The sequence below is a fragment of the Oryzias latipes genome, chromosome 18 (assembly GCF_002234675.1).
Source record: "Oryzias latipes chromosome 18, ASM223467v1".
In the NCBI taxonomy this organism is placed as follows: Eukaryota; Metazoa; Chordata; class Actinopteri; order Beloniformes; family Adrianichthyidae; genus Oryzias; species Oryzias latipes.
The window spans coordinates 862,044-880,430 of NC_019876.2; the positions used below are offsets into that span (position 1 = coordinate 862,044).

The window sequence follows — 18,387 nt, forward strand, 5'->3', positions numbered from 1 at the left end:
AGCCCCTGAGTCCGGACCTTTACATTCACCACACGGCCAATGGTGCAGCCTTAATGTCCTGCCTCTGATCCGGTTCAGTGAGAGCTGGGCCAGGTCCAGGTCGGGTCAGGTCCAGGTCGTCTAGCTGAGACCGGGGGTCCGTTGGATGGCGAGCTCTTTTCTGTCGGTTGTCTTCATCAACCCGTTGATGGCATGGAGGAACAGAAACGGTGATGCGAGGCATCCTTGACGTACACCAGTCTTCTTGTCAGAGCGTCTGGTCGTTGTCCCCTGTGGACAACCGGCAGGACGTTCTGGATCAGTTGGGTCACTTTGATTGGGACCCCGTGGTGTCGCAGGAGTGGCCAGAGTGTGTCACGATGGAGGCTGTCAAAGGCCCTGAAGAAACCCACAAAGTTCAGGCACAGAGAAGAGCTGCTGGACGGTGGGGTCAGGAGTTTGTCGTCCACCGCGTCCCTCTTCTCCTGTTGAAGATCGTCCCAGCAGTGGTGAAAGCGTGACGCCTCCATGGTTCTACCAGTCGCTCAGGTCTGGGGCCCTTTGTGTCCCTCTTTCCAGTCTTCCTGGTTCCAGATCCTCCAAAACCGCCGTAGCAGCAGATTTAACCATGCTGCTCATGAATTCATCACTGACACACACTTGTACGTTTTTCACACAAACACTACTACTGATACCTAATTATGAATACTTGATCAATCAGTGCCATTCCTAAATAAACTACCATCAACTTACATCAAAACCTGTTGTTCTGTGATTAGATTACTGAAATATTTGACCTAAAAATAATTTGTTGCTTGAATTCTGCTTCTCTGATGTGGTCCTTAAACGCATCATCTTCTTACTGACCTGCAGGGATTTTGGAATCAAATAAAAGGTTTTCATGAATGCATTTTTATGGGTAACTAAGCGTTAATAAAAGCCAGAATGCAGGAAAACGCCTCAGTAAACGTCTGAAATCCCTCATCTCCATGTCTTCTCTGACTCTGCTGATGCTCTGCAGCTCATGACTGCAGATAGAAGCGTCACTCATGCATCAGTCATGGACGACTCCAAACTACTGAGCAGCTTTTCATCTGGATAGATTCTGATCTCTGACATCTTCTCCTCAGTGGTTCTGAAGAACATGTTCTGCTCGTGTTAGCGTTCCCTCCGAACGCTGAAAGTGAGGCTGCAGACTGAAGATCCAGGAGTTCAGACCAGCAGCAGAACTGGATCCTCGTCTGAGGTTCAGAAAGAGACGAGGACAAACAAACACAGGATGGAGGGAAGGGTTTTCTTCTGTCAAATGTTTGGGGAAGACACTGAACAATCCTGACGGGCAGAGCTGGACCTCTGAACCTTTTCCTCTTTACATAACGGTGTGTTTTTGTAGCGTTTTGGACTCAGAGCAGAACCACTGAAGGTTCCAGGTCTCTGGACTCAGGAGAAGGTCAGATGAAACCAGGATTTTCGCAAATCCATTCAACTGGATCAGGGAGTTTTTCAGGATCAAACCTTTACTGCATAAAACAAACAAACCAACAAACAACAGTTTGGTTTCATAAAAAAACCTGTGTTTCAAAGTAAAAGGAGTTTTTACAGAACAGATCGGAAACAGTCCTACACAGAATAAAAACATCTAAACCAATCAAATCCCAGCGTGACACCATAAAACATTTCTATACAGACTTTACAGGAACACAGCAGCTCGTCCGGCGCCTTTCTGCAGGCCTGAACCAAATCCTCAAGGGTTTAATGCTTTCAATCAGGTTACCACGTTCAGAGAACCAGCTTTCAAAATAAAGTTCAAGTGATGCAACAGCATGTTAATGCCTGCGTGACGGCTTCAGACACGTTTCTCTGTGAAAAGCAGGGCGGAGCTTCAGCCCAGCAGAGTCCAGACCTGCATCTGCAGCTTCGTGACGGAAAAACGTTAATGCCAACGTGATGCGGGGTGTTCATGAGGACACGATCCACGATGTCAGACCTTCACAGAGTCACAGAGGGACGAAGACACGGCTTCACTGGAACCTGGAACAAAAAAAAACATTTCTGAGAGGCAGAAACAGAAGAAGAAACGCAGAGAATGAAGGATGAGCAGCTGAGAGGAGAACAGCAGAACATGTGAAAGCAGACATTCAACGCATTCAGGAGCAGAAACTGTACGATGCATTCAGGAGCATGCACCTTATGATGCATTCAGGAGCACACAGAGCCTGATGCATTCAGGAGCATGCACCGTATGATGCATTCAGGAGCAGGAACTGTATGATGCATTCAGGAGCATGCACTATATGACGTATTTAGGAGAATGTATTGTATGATGCATTCAGGAGCATGCACCTTATGATGCATTCAGGAGCAGGAACTGTATGATGCATTCAGGAGCATGCACTGTATGATGCATTCAGGAGCAGGAACTGTATGATGCATTCAGGAGCATGCGCCGTATGATGCATTCAGGAGCATGCACCTTATGATGCATTCAGGAGCAGGAACTGTATGATGCATTCAGGAGCATGCACCGTATGATGCATTCAGGAGCACACAGAGCCTGATGCATTCAGGAGCATGCACCGTATGATGAATTCAGGAGCATGCACCTTATGATGCATTCAGGAGCATGCACCTTATGATGCATTCAGGAGCACACAGAGCCTGATGCATTCAGGAGCATGCACCTTATGATGCATTCAGGAGCAGGAACTGTATGATGCATTCAGGAGCAGGAACTGTATGATGCATTCAGGAGCAGGAACTGTATGATGCATTCAGGAGCAGGAACCGTATGATGCATTCAGGAGCACACAGAGCCTGATGCATTCAGGAGAATGCACTTTATGATGCATTCAGGAGCATGCACTGTTTGCTGCATTCATGAGCATGCACCTTATGATGCATTCAGGAGCACATAGAAGCTGATGCATTCAGGAACAAGAACTGTATGATGCATTCAGGAGCATGCACCGTATGATGCATTCAGGAGCATGCACCGTATGATGCATTCAGGAGCATGCACCGTATGATGCATTCAGGAGCATGCACTGTATGACGTATTCAGGAGCATGCACCGTATGATGCATTCAGGAGCACGCACTATATGACGTATTAAGGAGAATGCACCGTATGATGCATTCAGGAGCATGCACCGTATGATGCATTCAGGAGCATGCACCGTATGATGCATTCAGGAGCATGCACTATATGACGTATTCAGGAGCATGCACCGTATGATGCATTCAGGAGCATGCACCGTATGATGCATTCAGGAGCATGCACCGTATGATGCATTCAGGAGCAGGAACCGTATGATGCATTCAGGAGCATGCTCTGTATGATGCATTCAGGAGCACGCACTATATGACGTATTTAGGAGCATGCACCGTATGATGCATTCAGGAGCATGCACCGTATGATGCATTCAGGAGCATGCACCGTATGATGCCTTCAGGAGCATGCACTATATGACGTATTCAGGAGCATGCACCGTATGATGCATTCAGGAGCATGCACCGTATGATGCATTCAGGAGCATGCACCTTATGATGCATTCAGGAGCAGGAACTGTATGATGCATTCAGGAGCATGCTCTGTATGATGCATTCAGGAGCATGCACCGTATGATGCCTTCAGGAGCATGCACTATATGACGTATTCAGGAGCATGCACCGTATGATGCATTCAGGAGCATGCACCGTATGATGCATTCAGGAGCATGCACCTTATGATGCATTCAGGAGCAGGAACTGTATGATGCATTCAGGAGCATGCTCTGTATGATGCATTCAGGAGCATGCACTGTATGATGCATTCAGGAGTGCACAGTCCATGAGGCCTTCAGAAATATGTAAGTCCACCCTTGTCCTTCAACTTGCACACCCACAATGGGGGTAGAGGCAGGCTCAGTATTATGGGATGTCCTAAGCCCTAAGTGGACATTCATTCAGTGAAGGTCTCAAAGGAGACCCTGGACTTTCAAGGATTCTACCTTGGGATCTGTTGCCCTCCTCCTGCAGTTTCTCTCTCCAGCGCTCCACCCGCTGCGCCTCCTCCTGCTCCTTCTCCTCCAGCAGCGACCGCAGAAAGGTAGCACTCACCACCTCCTCTCCTTCCCCCACCAGGTAGGCGTTCTTGAAGCGGTTGTACAGCATAGAGGCTTTGTCCATGATGGCCTGGTTGGCCCGATAGTATCGCATCTGTGGCAGCAGGGAGAAGGTCAAAGGTCAAAGAAGAGTCAAAGTGACATTCTCCTCTAAAGAATCAGATGCTGCTGTGAATGTTTCCACGTCTCAGCTCAGGCCCTGGAGACTGAGACGTTTTAAAAAGCTGCTGCAGGAGAAGCGGCTGACCTTTCTGAGCGTGGCCACCAGCTCGCTGTGTCTCTGAACGTGCTGCGACGTCACGTACAGCATGCTGAGCTGGTCCAGCGCCGCCAGGCACTTGCTGATGTCCTGAAGGAGGAGGACGGGACGTTACATCTGAGCACCAACACCAGACGCATTTCAGTGGAAGGGGAATTTTACCGTGTTCAGATGCTGTGAGAAATGCGTGGGGGCATTTACTTTCTTAAAGATAAGGACCCCCCCCTCTTACACACACACACTGTGGGGGGAAGGAAACCAAAATCCTGCTGTAGTTTATGAACATCATTGTTGTCCATCAGTTATCAGTCAGGACGTTTTGTTAAATTAAATCTTCTTTTAAAAACATTTTTTTCAGCAGAACTTTAAGTATAAATATTTAAACTATCTTCAGCAACAATGAAAATGCTGAAAAAACTCCTTCAACAAACTCCTCCCATGAGGCCCTGGGGCTGTAGCTAAATAGACCTCCAGAACCAGAACCCCCCATGAGTGAAGTCAATAGAAACTGTTCTGGAGTTGATCCTTAAGAAGTGCAGCTAAATAAACCCCCACCAAATTTTCTATTGGACAACCTCCTCCCCTAGGGAGGTCCGGGTGTCTCTTCCCCCGAGGAGACACCTGCTCCTGAGGGGAGGAGGTCCAGGTGTCTCCTCAGAGGAAGAGACACCTGGACCTCCCCCCCTCAGGAGCAGGTGTCTCTTCATTCGTTCATCAGAAGCATGTCTTACAGGACTGTCATTCTTCAGGGAGATCCAGATGTCTCCGTGGATCCTGTGCAGAGTTGAGTCGGTCAGCGTCACGCCGCGGCTCTTGGGCTCCGCCTCCCCGGTCCCGTCCAGACTCCTCCTCTCCGCCTGTCCTCCTTGGCTCTCTGTTCTGGCGGACCGGTCGGTGCGTTTCTCCTTCGTTTCTTCGGATGGGCCGTCACTCTTCCCCTCAGATTCACTGCTTCCCTCGTCTCTCCTCTTGTGCTCCCGTGTCCTCTTCTCTTCCACCTCCTCTTTCTTCAGCTCTTGTTTCACCTCAGCTCCTCCTCTCTTCCTGGGTGGCTCCTCCTTCCTCACATCTTCTTCTTTTTGGTCAGTGCTCAGTCTTTCAGATTTCCTCTCAGCAACAGAGCTTTTCTTCTCTTTCACTTCTTCCTTCTTCTCCATTAGCTCAGATGAAATCTGTCTGGTCTCGTCTGGGTTTTTGTCCCCGTGTTCCTCCTTCTTCTTCTTGTCCTCCTCCACTACAGGCGGTGACCCCCCCATCATGGTCTTCACCTGGATCTTTGTGCCCTGGGAGGCCTTCACGATCTTTCCAATGATCTTCTTCTCATCCTTCTTCTCCTCTTCTTTCTGCTGCACAGCCTCCCCGCTCCTCTCGTCGTCTCTCTTCTCCTTCGGTCTGTCGGTTTTCTCCTGGACCTCCAACTCCTGCTTGGCTCCTCGTTGCTCCATCTGACCTTCGTCTGCTTTATTCTTGTCTTTCCTGTTTTCTGCTGATTTTGTGGAAGAAGTTTTCTCTTTCTGTTCCGTCTCTGCTGGTTTTCCTTTCTCCGTCTTCTCTTCATCTTTCTTCTTCTCCGTCGTCTTCCTGCTGGAGGTTTTCTCCTCCGTTTCTCCGTTTCGACTCTCCTTCCTCTCCCGGTTTTGCTTTGGCTTCTCCTCTTTCTCATCTTTCACTTCTCTTCTCCGTTCAGTCTTCAGAGCGGACTCTTTCTCCTCCTCTCTCCAGCGGTTTCCTCTTTTCTCCTCTTTCTTTCTCAAATCTGCTGTTGGTTTCTCCTTCTCCTCTTTCCTTTGTCTGTCCTTCTCGCTGGTCTTCTCCTCCCTTTTCTTCGTCTTCCCTCCTTCCTTAGAGCGTTCCCTCATCTTCTTCCAGTCGGTTTTCCTGCAGGAACACACAGATGCGTCACCTCAAACCTGCAGCCGCTGTAAAGAGTGAGGCGGTTGGTTCTCTTACTGGCTGCTCTTCGACGCCTCCCTCCTCCTCTTCACCTCCTTCCCGTTCTTCAGCAGACCTCTCAGCGACTTTATCAGGCTCTCCCTCCTGTCGGCGATGGAGCGGTGTGGCTGCTGAAGACAGAGATCATCATGAATTACAAGTACTACCTCTGGACCTGCAGGGGGCGCCACCGGACTACAGTTGGGCTGTGCGTCAAGAGTGTCTGACGCGTTTGTCTAGTCAGACTGCAGATTTCCTGTCATTTTTACAGTTTCTTTCACTAAAAAAGGGGCGGAGCCTCTGCTCTTTTGAGTTCTGAAAAGCTTGATTGACATGTGTTGGTTTCACTTGTGGCAAGTTTGTGTTTTAAACCAATGAGCTGTTTTAAACATTAGGACCGCCTCCTTTTCTGAGGCCCCGCCCACAGTTTTGTGACAGATGAAAAAAGGAGGATTACCTCGTCCTCCTTCTCCTTTGAGGTTGTCTGCTTCTCTCGTTTGTCACGCTTCTCTTCCTCCTCTTCTGTCTTCTCATCCACGCCGTCACCCTGCTTCACCTCCGTCTCTTCCTGGCTCTTGTTGCTCCTCAGCTCCCTCCTCCTTTCTCCCTCCTTCTCTGTTTTTGGCTGCTCCTCCTTCCCTCTAGTCTTACCTTTGCCTTCCACCTCACTGTTCTTCTCTCTCCTCGCCCTCTCTGCTTTCTCTCCTCCTCTGCCGTCTTTCCTCTTCGCCTCCTGCTTCTGTTCATTTGTCTCAGCTCTTCTCGTTTTCACTCCCTCCTTCTCCTCCTCAGCAGTCTCCTCTTCTTTCTTTCTTTTCGATCCCCTCCTCTCTAGTGTCTTTTCCTCTAGTGTCTTCTCTTCTTTTCCTTCATCCTGATGTTTCTTCTCTTCTTTCTGCTTCTCTTGCGTTTCTCCCTTTTCCTCTCCGCCCTTCCTTTTCTTCACAGCAGGAGCAGGTGTGCTCCTCTTCACTTCCTGTTCCTCACCAGTCTGACAAAGAGCACAAAAACCTCAACATTTGTTGGTCTTCAAATAAAAACACGAGTATTATTCGCTCATTTCATTTTCTTTCTCCCTTGAATCCACATTTTGTCAAAATCAGATCACTTGGACATTTCTATTCCTTCACTTTATCCAAAATTCATTTTCACTGGGTACTTTGTCTGTGCCAATATTGATGAGTTTTTGAGGATGTGGAGGTCACATTTGAGCTAAAAGGTGCAGTAAGAAAGAAGAACTGTGAAAATAGACTGATTATAAGGATGCACCTGCGACATTAAAAGATTTTGTGACTCACACTAGTCAAGATTTCAGATTCTGAAATCAGGGCTCAGGCTGTGAGCTGCTCTCTGGGTCCCTCTGCTGTCTGTTATCTGCTCTGCGGTCGTCATAGTTACCTCTGAGGGCGCTGCTCTGCTCCTCTTAGCTGCAGGAGCTGCCTCCTCCCCGTCAGCCGCAGGAGTCTCTCCTTTGGTTTGTCTTCTGTTTTTGGCTTCTTTTTCAGCTGTGACTGTGGTGTCAGTTTTATGTTCTGATGATCTACTCGCTCTAGTCTGAAAAAACAGAAAAGAACCAGAATGGATTCATGATGTTTTTCTTTCTTTTTAAGGACAAATCCATAGTTAAAACTCGTATAAAAATTTGTGGTGTTGCAGTTTTAAAATAAAGCAGAGAGTCATCTGCATACAGTTGGATTTAAACTCAGTATTTCTGATTGTGTTTCTTTGTAAACTAACCTCTTTTGCAGACTCTTGTCTTTCACTTCCACTCTCTTCTGTAGACGCTGCTCTGGTCAGCGCTCTTGAACCTTTTGTTGTTGCTGAAGATTCTGGAAGTTTGGAGTCGCTTGCCTTATCGGCCGTTAATCTAGATGAAGTTCTCGTAGCAGTCCGAACAAGGCTTTGAAGCTCTTGAGTTGCTTTGTTGGGAGTACTTCTACCAGACGATGTTCTGCTGTCAGGCTTTGATTTCAGCTTTTCATCAACAGATGCAGATAGTGTGTTGGCTGTTGTAGTTTGAGCTACAGCAGGTGCACACTCAGACTCTTCTGATGGCTTTGGAGACGTAGGTGAAGCCTCGGATTCTAAAGATGTTTTCGCAGGTGCAGCCTTGGATGATGCAGATGTGTCTGCAGGTGCAGTGTCGGGTGATACAGATGTTTTCGCAGCTGCAGTCTTGGATCTTATAGATTTTTTCGCAGGTGCAGCTTCTGATGATGCAGATGTTTTCGCAGGTGCAGCCTCGGATGCTACAGATGTTTTCGCAGCTGCAGTCTTGGATCTTATAGATTTTTTCGCAGGTGCAGCTTCTGATGATGCAGATATTTCTGCGGGTGCAGCCTCGGATGCTACAGATGTTTTTGCAGGTTCAATGTCAGATGCTACAGATGTTTTCACAGCTGCAGTCTTGGATCTTAAAGATTTGTTTGCAGGTGCAACTTTAGTAGCTGCAGATCCTTTTGCCGGCACAGTCTTGGATGATGCAGGTGTTTCTGCAGGTGCAGCTTCTGATGATGCAGATGTTTCTGCAGGTGCAGCTTCTGATGATGCAGGTGTTTCTGCAGGCTCAGCTTCTGATGATGCAGGTGTTTCTGAAGGTGCAGCGTTGGATGATGCATATGTTTTTGCAGCTGCAGCCTTGGATCTTAAAGATTTTTTTGCAGGTGCAACTTTAGTAGCTGCAGATGTTTCTGCAGGTGCAGCTTCTGATGATGCAGGTGTTTCTGAAGGTGCAGTGTCAGATGATGCAGATGTTTTCGCAGCTGCAGTCTTGGATCTTAAAGATTTTTTTGCAGGTGCAGCTTTAGTAGCTGCAGGTGCTTTGGCAGGTGCAGTCTTGACTCCTGCAGATGTTTTTGCAGATGCACCCCTAAATGTTCCAGATTTCTTTGCAGGTGCAGCTTTTGCAGCTGCAGACGGTTTGGAGGGTTTTGCATCATTGTTCTTTCCAGGAACCTGAAAGGACAGCAGAACGTGAAACCCAACACCTCTAACAAGTTTTTTAACTTTTGACCAGAGATATCCATAACGATGAGACCAAAATGAGGAAGGACCAAACCTTGAGCTTAGTCCCGATCCCAGGTGTGTTCTGGATCTCCCACATGCCCTCCATGAAGCCTCGGATGCGAACGCCACTGCCATACTTCATCTTATTGCCCGAATAAGGAACAATGTTCTGTGGTGGGATGTTTCCTCTGAAGTGAGATCAATCCCAGGAAGAGTTATGTTTTAGAAGCTGTTAAATAATATCAATGCAAATTCTGAACATTTCCACATAAAAATGTATAAAAATTAAGCTGCAGACATAATAAAGGTAAAAAGAATGTTAAATAAACTTTTGTACTTGAACATGAAATCTAAAAATCCTAAGATTTAAACTTAAATCTTCATGTTAAGGACTGACAGAAAAGAAATAAATATTTTTTACCATAAACTTAACACACATTACATTTTTTAACGTTCCATATAGAAAAACTTAAAATTCAGTGTAATGGGGATTGGATGTATAAGTTACTCAGTGGCTTCAGTCTGAGATTTGAACCGACTAACTAATGACTTACAGCCAATCCATACGATGAACACGCATTCAGTCGATAAAATCTACAGGTTAGCCACTAATACAAAAACTGGTGATGTAAGAAGAGTTTTAAACGTGTCTTAAAGAACACACACCAATGATGGGACCAGTTGTTATCTCTAAAATGTTTTAAATTACCCTCAAAATAAATCTATAGGTTACAATGATCCTGATAATGTTATGGCGTCACACAGAAGGTCAGCTGTACGTACATCTGATGGGTCCCAAAGAAATACACTGGCACTCTCTTCTTATAGCCGTCGTCTGCCTTACAGACCTGCAAACACACAGCAGGGTTACCGGACCGGCCCGCAGCAGGAATGAGTGCAGAGTTTGTGTGTGACGATACCCTGGCAGGCCAATGCGGAAAGCCCTTCATCTTGGCAAACACCAGGTCTCCGGCTTTGAACTGGTCACCGTTTCTCCCGGGCATCCTGCTGCTTTTACAAAATGGAACCTATAAGGAAGACAGTTCAGAAAAGTAATGCGTCATTATTGTATTACCTAAACATTTAGGCATTTTAGTTTGACGTCCCGCTCTGATCATCTTCTGATCTGTTTTCAAAGGGTCACCAGTGGTCTTTTTATTATGTTTATGACGATTTAAAATCCAAAAACCTGTGTTGTTTTCTAGGACATAGTTTCTGCAGAGCGCCAGGAGTTCATTAGAAATTCCCTTTCAAGTTGTGGACAGGACTGTTGCTGTGGAGCAACCCCGCCCCCTTACCCATTCAACTGAGAGCTCTCTGTTCACGCTCTCCTGCTAGCTTACAGCCCCTCACACCCTCAACATAACATTGGCGGTGCAAAAGAAATAGCAGCAACATTAAAGCCTTCCAGCAGGGCAGGAAGACCCGCCTACTGCATTTTCTACCTCACAAACACGATCTTTTTACAAAACAGCATTTTTTCATCTGCTCCTGGTTCACAATGATCTGAATAAAGAAATCCTCAATTTTAAGCTTCATTTTCTTTATTTATGTCCCCTTTTATCAAAAATGCCACAAGAGCATGTTAGAAACGGCATAAATACGGCGTGCATCGGGGTGGCCTTTAAAGTAAACAGAGTTATTACACATTTATATATTTTCAGCATCAATTCTGACGTGTAAGCTGTTGGGATAATATCACTGTTTCACAAAGGCAAAGCAGGCCCTTTTACACCTGTTTGTTTATTAAATCAAAAAACAAAACTTTATTGAAACCAGGGATGAACAGACTAAACAAACAATCACAGAATAGTTAAACTCAAGGAAAACCTTTCATGGGTGCTGCTGAATTTGGTACATTTTTTGTTTTTTCTTTCATAAACTGAAAATAAATTAAGACTTTTCAGCTATCAGTGAAATGTTGTGAAATTAACCATTTATTTAACACAAATGTGTTTTCTTGCTAAAACATTAAGTCTTTGAGGATTGTTCTGAACGGTTATACAGTTAGCGCGTTGATATTTGCTGCTGTGTTTTACCCTTAAGCTTCCTGTCATGTATAAGTAAGTTTCACGTGGTAGTAGTACTTCAGCAGTATTTTCTTGTATGTAACCTCCTGGACTCGCGTTATTAGAGCCGTTTCGCATCAACTCAGCGGTTTCAGACCGAAAAGCTCATTGTTTACAAACTGCAGCATGCTAGCTCCTAGGCTAACCGGGCCAGAGCTCGGCCGCGCAGCCGCAGACGCGGGCTTCGTGTGCGGCCTGCCCACCGCGCTCTGAACGCGTACGTACCTGCGGAGGAAAAGTCTGACCGCTAATGCTAAAGGTGATCAAGAAAAGTCTTTCATTTAAAGAGCTACTCCCTCCTGCTCGTCGCCATGTTTAACCACTGCTCCCGAGTGACGTCACGTCCTACGATTTCCCGCTTAGTCCCGGGTTGTACCAACTAGATGGGGGTGACACAGAGTCAGACGGTGCATTTGATTAAAAACAAATTCAAGGTAAGTTATTTGCCAATTGAACCGACAATTTTAGGGTTACCGTTTAGATTAAAATATAAACTTTCATCTATCACTTAAAAACAGCAACTCTTTTGGTCTTCTTGAAATGGGCGTATGGACTAAACTTGACTCCGCCCACTACAGTGACCTTTCAAACACCTCAGTCAGGTTGTAGGGTTCACCATTGGTCGACTCAACTGCCAATCAAAAAGCACCCGCTCCTCCATCCTGAATAAAATAAAAACAAATAATTAACCAAATAAATAATAGGCATATCAGAAACCAGACTGTATATTATAAGCATGCTGTAGTGTATATAAATATAGACACTGTATTCATGCTGTATTCAAAACAAATAATTAATAAATTAAACCCATAAACAAATAAACTAAACCAAGCAGAAGAGCAGATTCTCCTGCTGTCAAACGCAGAACGCTCCAACCAAAACACAAACTACAAAGACAACAACAGGGGTCCTAAAATAGAGCCCTGTGGGACCCCAAACAACAGTGGAACAATTGAAGAATCAGATCCAGAAAAGCTCACACACATAGTTAAGATGAGAACCAGATCAGTGCAGAACCACTAACCCCAACCAAACCTTTAAGATTCTAAGAGAGTAGAATCTTGTGGTCTACAAAGTCAAAAGAAAAATTCAAAAAATAAGGACAACATGGTTCTCATCATCAGATGCCTGACAGATTTAGTTAAAAAACTCTCAACAGGGAAGATTCTGTGCTGTGTGGTGTTTTTAAAGCTGGACAGAAACATCCTTGTTCCCGTCCATGAGAGATCTGACATGGAGGTGGACCACTTCTCCAAGATTTTTCAGTGAATAAAAATGAACTTTTGATCTGAAATTGGCCATCAGATGGAAGCCGTCTACGTTTGTGATGTTCTGTCATTTCCAGTTCTGCTGTCCTGATGGCAGTAGAGATGATGGTTTGAAAACCTTTGTCAGCTTTTGAGAAATTTTCTATGTGCTTCACTCTGGTTTGATGTCATTAAGTTTAACCTAGAAGGCACACGGGAAGCTGGTCTGTCACTGATCTGGTTCATGTGAGCCACTTACAGAGCAGGAAACAGGTTTTTTAACAGTGTCCTGGAAGTGAGCTCCCACTGAGCATTTTGTTCCTTTGCAGCAGGTATTATGGGATGTTTGACGGGAACCCAGACACCAAACAAAGGAGTTTGGTTTCAGGTTATGTGCTGTGATCCAGAGTTCTTCCTTTGTTTGTCGTATCCTGTAAAACCATTAAAGCTAATTTCCTCTGGTTTGTTTCCTAACTTAAAAAAGGTTAGGAACCATCACAGACATCAAACACATTTACAGCTAAACCTTATATCTTAAAATACTTTATTACAAATGAAATAAATATTTACTGATAACATAGGATGTTATGAAATCCTCTCATTTGTCAGTTCAATGCTGATAGTTAATTGTTGCTTTTCTAAAGGGCTAAATTCCTGTAGAAAAACCTGTTTTACTGTAAGTTTGATGTTTTCAGATTTAATTTAACATAAAAAAACAGTTTCTCATTTTCTGTTAATGTGACACCAAAAACTAAAGTATTTATTATTTTTCCCTTTATTATGGAACTGAGGTTGGGATGCAGAAATGTCCACCAAAGAAAATTCCAAAAAGAGAAGGAGGAAATTATGGAGATTCAGGAGAACGTAGTGGTTCAGGTTCCAACAGGTCTGTGGGTCAAAGTCATGGAGGAGACCATCAGGGTTGGTCCGTCCACATCCACCCATCACTCTGGACACCAGTGTCCAGACTGACTTAAAGCCTTTTTCAACACAACTTTCCTGTCCAAGAACAAAGTCTCAGTCACTACCACTGTCACTATCTTCCTCCTCTTCCTCCTCCTCTTCCTCCTTCTTCTCTGTTTCTTCTACCAGTCCTGAGAAGAAGTCGTTGTCTCCAAGCGCCTTCTTGGAGAGAGACTTCATGCGTCCGTCTTTCTTCTTTCTCTTGCGGTAGTCGCTGACCGTAGTTTTTTGCAGATTGGAAATCTCCCAGAACTTGATGAGCTGGTCGTGAGCGCAGCTGACCAGGAACCGGGAGTCCCAAGACTTGTTGATCTCCTCAATGGGTTCCCCAACGTGCTGCCCAATGCAACCGATGACGCGGTTCGGAAGGAGGTTGATGGCTCTGGTGGGGGACAGAGACATGAAAGGAAAAGATTGACTTCAGTCTGGACCCCGTGGGAGAGCGTTCTACCACAGACAGCAGTGATGTGGATCCAGTCAGGGCAGAGCAGCAGGACTCACCGGATGTACCCGTCCATAGAGGCGGTGCACATGATGCTGTCTGTGATGGGGACGATGCAGTCCACCGACTCGGCCTTGACAGCGAAGCGGTCGCTGGTGGCTCCGAAGCCGTTCCAGTTGAAGATGTAAACCGTTCCCTCACTGGAGCCGCACACCACCTTCTTGCCCCGCTTCATCAGCGCCACAGAGGTCAGGTCGCCACTCTGGAACTCGGAGAGCAGCTCAAACCGCCGTCTCTTGATGTTGAAGACGCCCATGGTTCCATCCCCGCTGTGAAAACACGGCGTTGGGATGAGATGCAAGAGCTCTACTGCCTTCTAGATGGATTAAATAGAATGATCTCAATGCTGTTTGACGAGCTTCAACTGCTTCAAAAGCTTCAACTGCTTCAAAAGCTTCAACAGCCTTAGCAGATTAGTTGTATTCCAAACATTTTGTCTCTTCTGATTAGTTTTCAGATGGAAACTCTTGAAATTCCAAATTTAAGACCACTTAAAAGCAAAAAATCCTGTTTTCCGGAAAATCTTTACAACTGAAGCACTAAAATTAGGAGGAAAAGTGGGCGTGGTCTTACAAGATTTTAGACAAAGTTTAATCAACATATCTCCTGCAGATCTAAACCACCAGCTGTTTCCTCTGATAATCTGTTTGGTTTGGCAGGAAAAAATAATAAAAAAATCTAATAAGGTAAATCTATGTTATGAGCCAAAGAAAATGCTAAACGTGCATTTATGAACGCTCTTTTAGCATATGGTGTTCACACTGGACCGTTGCTACCCGATACGAGCACATGTTCCCACAGTTTGAGGAGTCTTGGTGTGAAATGTCAAAGCGGTGTAAATCTGCTGAATCTCATTTCAGGTTTCTTCTTTCTCAGCTCTATTCCCATCTATGAAACACTTGGTGTCATAAAATTCCGAACGGACATAAACCGCAATTATGACACAGAAAATCAGAAAATCAGGAAATCTTCCAATCGTATGCTTTGAAGGTCGGACGTGGGGGCCAGCAGGCTCCACCTACTTTACTGAGGTGTCTGATTGGTCCGTCTTTAACTTGAACAATTTGAACTACGCCCTGGGACAGACTGGTGACCTGTCCAGGGTGTCCCCTGGCTTTGCCCACAAGTGACCGGGATAGGCTCCAGCAGCCCCGTGACCCCGAAAGAGATAAAACGGAAGAAAATGAATGAATTTGAACTACAGAAAAGAATATGAAAACAATAATAGGTATTATCAAGGAGATGTTAAAAAAAGGTAAAAATGGTTCTTGTGAGCAATAGAATGACTAAGTAACAGCTGTTTGTTTCTCTGTAGGATTTTGGCTTCTTGGAGCCACTTCCTGTTTGGACCGCCAAGGGGAGGAGTCACTCAGTCCAGTTCAAATATACACCAAATGGTTGAAACTGATTCAGCCAACCAACAAATCAGAACTCAAACCAGCTCAGTCACAGCCGGTCACATGACCGGGTCATGTGACCGGCTGTCAGGAGCTTCTGCTGCTCCGGTCACCTGGTTGTGAGAAGGATCCTCTTGGCCTGGTCCACAGCGATGTCACTGATGTAGTCGTCGTGGTGCTTCAGGTCCATGAAGGCCTCTCCCTTCCTCATGTCCCACACCTGGCCACAACGAAACAAACCCATATTGTTGCCATGACAACCCTCCATCAGCACCAGGAAGGAGAATAGAGCTGATTGTAGGAGATGGGAGATAGAAGGAAGATCAAAGGTGGACAGGGGGGGCTTTAAAAGCAGCTGATGTTGGGAGAAGCATGAGAAGAGGCAGAAAGGAGAGAAGCAGGAGAACAGGAAGGGTGAAATGAGGTGAGGACTGGTGGGAAAGTGTTTTCTCCTTTAGGACCAGAAGACTCCCAGACTCCGTGTTCCTGACCTTCAGGGTCCCTCTGTCATCTCCAGTCGCCAGGATGTTCTCGTCCACCAGCAGCAGACTGTTGATCGCGGCGGCGTGCGCGCCCCGGATCCGCGACACCAGCTGGCCCCGCTCCACGTCCAGCTGGTGGACCGCCTTGTCTCGGGACACGCTAAACAGCTTTAGCCCGTCCGCCGAGAAGCGCACCTGGCGGCAGGACTTCAGGTGGTGTCCGGAGGACCACAGCTCCCGGGTCTCCCCCTCCGTGCACGAGTAGGCGTACGCGTACACGTCCCCGTCCACGTCCCCGCACACCAGCACGTCCCTGCTCGGGTGCAGCGCCACCGTGTTGGCGATCGCCTCCAGCCGGATGTCCTCCGGAGTCTCCCGAATCTTCGGTCCGACCGGCTCGTCCGCATCTGAATCTGCCGGTTCTGGCTGGGAAAGGTCCGGTTCTGAGTTCGTTTCTGGAGGATCTGTCTGCTCAGACCCGGTGGCAGCGTGCTCCGGGGGCGCCGCCATGTTTGTTTGGTGATTTTCTTCTTCTGCGCTGAACAGCTGCACAGGACCGGCGGGGGGCGGGGTCTCTGCTGCCCCCTACAGGACGGTGTGGGTACCGGATGTTCTCGGGCTGCCAGATGTTTTCGGGGTCCTTCGACCAATGATGACGTCACACTATTTGATTGGCTGTAAGTTGCCACGACCAATGAGTTAACGTCGCTAAGTTTTTTTTAAAACTTTATTGACAATTGCGGTATCATACATTAACAATGACATCAACGTTAACAACGAACAATAACAATGTAATGAATATTGCTTCGAAGATCAGTCACCATTGCCAAACATAATATATTAACATAGAAAATAAAGAATAGAGGGGAAAAAAGAAACAATGAACATAACACACAAATAAATAAAAACATAAGTAAAATAAAATAAAGGAACATAGAAAAAATCTAAATAGTTAAGTTAGGGGTACTCATGAAGTTTGTATTTCTGAACAAAACTAAGCAATTTCAAGCCATTCTTCTTTTTCATATAATGAAGTGATTGAAAGTAAAAACAGAGCTCTTTATTAAATGTTATAAAAAGTGGTTTGGTCTTCAAAACTTGACCTCACCAAGATGGCGGTGCTCTCCTCCCATGAGGAACCACGTGATGTCTCCTCTAGTGATATAACTCATTGGAAGGACCCTGAAGGACCCCGAGAACATCTGGCAACCCGAGAACATCCGGTACCCACAACGGAACGCGCACAGGAGAATCCAAGGGCTTACTCGGAAAATCACTGTCTGAAAAAACAGTCAGTGTTTGGAAAACAAAAACAACAACTTTATTACTACCTTTTACCCCCCCCCCCCCCCCCAGATAAAAATATAAAAAAAAACATCAAAGTATCAAGAATACAATACGAGGGAAACAATTTACAACATTTATCATTATTCAGAAAATAGGGTAAAAAACAACACAGATTCCTCAATATAAAGGGAAAATGCGTTTCATTAATCAACAACTGCAAATGCAAAATTATTTATGTAATTTATTCATGTAAGTTTTAATTATTTAGTTCACTGTTTTCTGTGTGAACAATTAATTTTTTTTCTAAATGTAAGTTCAATTTAAATGTCTTTGCTTAATTCTTTTCACCGTTTTATTGCTCTCACAGAAATGCGTTGTCCCTTCAGTTTTGTTGGGAATAAAACCTTTTTTTAACACGAAAAGTGTTTAGATTAAATGCAAACATTATTCTTAAATTATATCATAGCATTTTAATAAATGGACATTTAAAAAAAAGTTATTTAATTTTATTTCCAATCAGTTTCCTCTATTAACATCATATCAAATGGAAAGCATGAAACAAACTTCTCACAAACCGATGAGTGAAGACTGATTCTAACTTCAATGTGTCGTTACTTTTCAATCATATATTTCTATTTGATAGATAAGATAATATAGATAAGAGAGGACTTTATTGATCCCCGGGGGGAAATTGGGTTGTCACAGCAGCCAAAAACAAGAAAAAAATAACAGTTGGAAAAGTACGAAGAAACAAGTAGCAATGGGTAAGAATAAAAATAATACAAGAGTAAAAGTACAGGTCATAAATAACGGATTAAATAAGGCCATAAATAACAGCAGCGGTTTCATCAGTCCTAGACGGTGTTGTTGAATAGTCTGACTGTTGTTGGGATGAAGGACCTCCGGTAACACAGCAGTCTCTGGCTGAACGAGCTTTACCTTTCCTTAAATAATGTGTGATTTTCATTTTAATTTGTTATTGAAATTATTCCCAAAAATCTGTTTCCCAAAAATGTTGGTTTTTCAAAGTTCAACTCTACCTCTGCCATTTTATTTTTGAAACTTAACAAAAATTGACAATCATTACATAGAATCACACAAAACAGGACAAAAAGAAAAGAAAACTAGCTTATTACTATTAATTACACACTTAAAAAGGAAG

At 45.0% G+C, this 18,387-nt stretch overlaps 2 protein-coding genes across 4 annotated transcripts; both read right to left on the bottom strand.

The window, feature by feature from the left end:
- Positions 1-1,471: 1,471 nt before the first annotated feature.
- Positions 1,472-11,863, bottom strand: LOC101160764 (hepatoma-derived growth factor-related protein 2). Of its 3 annotated transcripts, none has more exons than XM_011487167.3 (12): positions 11,573-11,863; positions 10,199-10,306; positions 10,062-10,126; positions 9,331-9,466; positions 8,010-9,227; positions 7,671-7,826; positions 6,730-7,263; positions 6,291-6,400; positions 5,072-6,218; positions 4,329-4,430; positions 3,968-4,175; positions 1,472-2,010 (listed from the first exon to the last, which is right to left on the bottom strand). In XM_011487167.3, the coding sequence occupies exons 2-12, from the start codon at positions 10,280-10,282 to the stop codon at positions 1,961-1,963; spliced, it is 3,810 nt and encodes a 1,269-aa protein (XP_011485469.1). In that variant the 5' UTR covers positions 10,283-10,306; positions 11,573-11,863; the 3' UTR covers positions 1,472-1,960. The 3 variants fall into 3 exon arrangements, with proteins under 3 accessions (XP_011485469.1, XP_011485470.1, XP_011485468.1); XM_011487168.3 differs by having other exon boundaries at positions 4,077-4,175; positions 6,291-6,403; XM_011487166.3 differs by having other exon boundaries at positions 6,291-6,403; positions 11,573-11,859.
- Positions 11,864-13,611: 1,748 nt separating this feature from the next.
- Positions 13,612-16,448, bottom strand: wdr55 (WD repeat domain 55). Its single transcript, NM_001136517.1, is given in 4 exon segments — positions 13,612-13,939; positions 14,059-14,328; positions 15,570-15,676; positions 15,948-16,448. Coding segments are annotated over 4 exon segments (1,206 nt in total).
- Positions 16,449-18,387: the final 1,939 nt, after the last annotated feature.

What these genes read in the sequence shown, in the direction of transcription:
- LOC101160764 (XM_011487166.3), bottom strand. Translation starts at nt 10,282, where the DNA reads ATGCCCGGGAGAAACGGTGACCAGTTCAAAGCCGGAGACCTGGTGTTT. An exon ending in TTCTTTGGGACCCATCAGAT is followed by an intron (nt 9,467 to 10,061) that starts GTACGTACAGCT and finishes ATCTCACTTCAG; the next exon opens with AGGAAACATCCCACCACAGA. An exon ending in GGATCGGGACTAAGCTCAAG is followed by an intron (nt 9,228 to 9,330) that starts GTTTGGTCCTTC and finishes CTGTCCTTTCAG; the next exon opens with GTTCCTGGAAAGAACAATGA.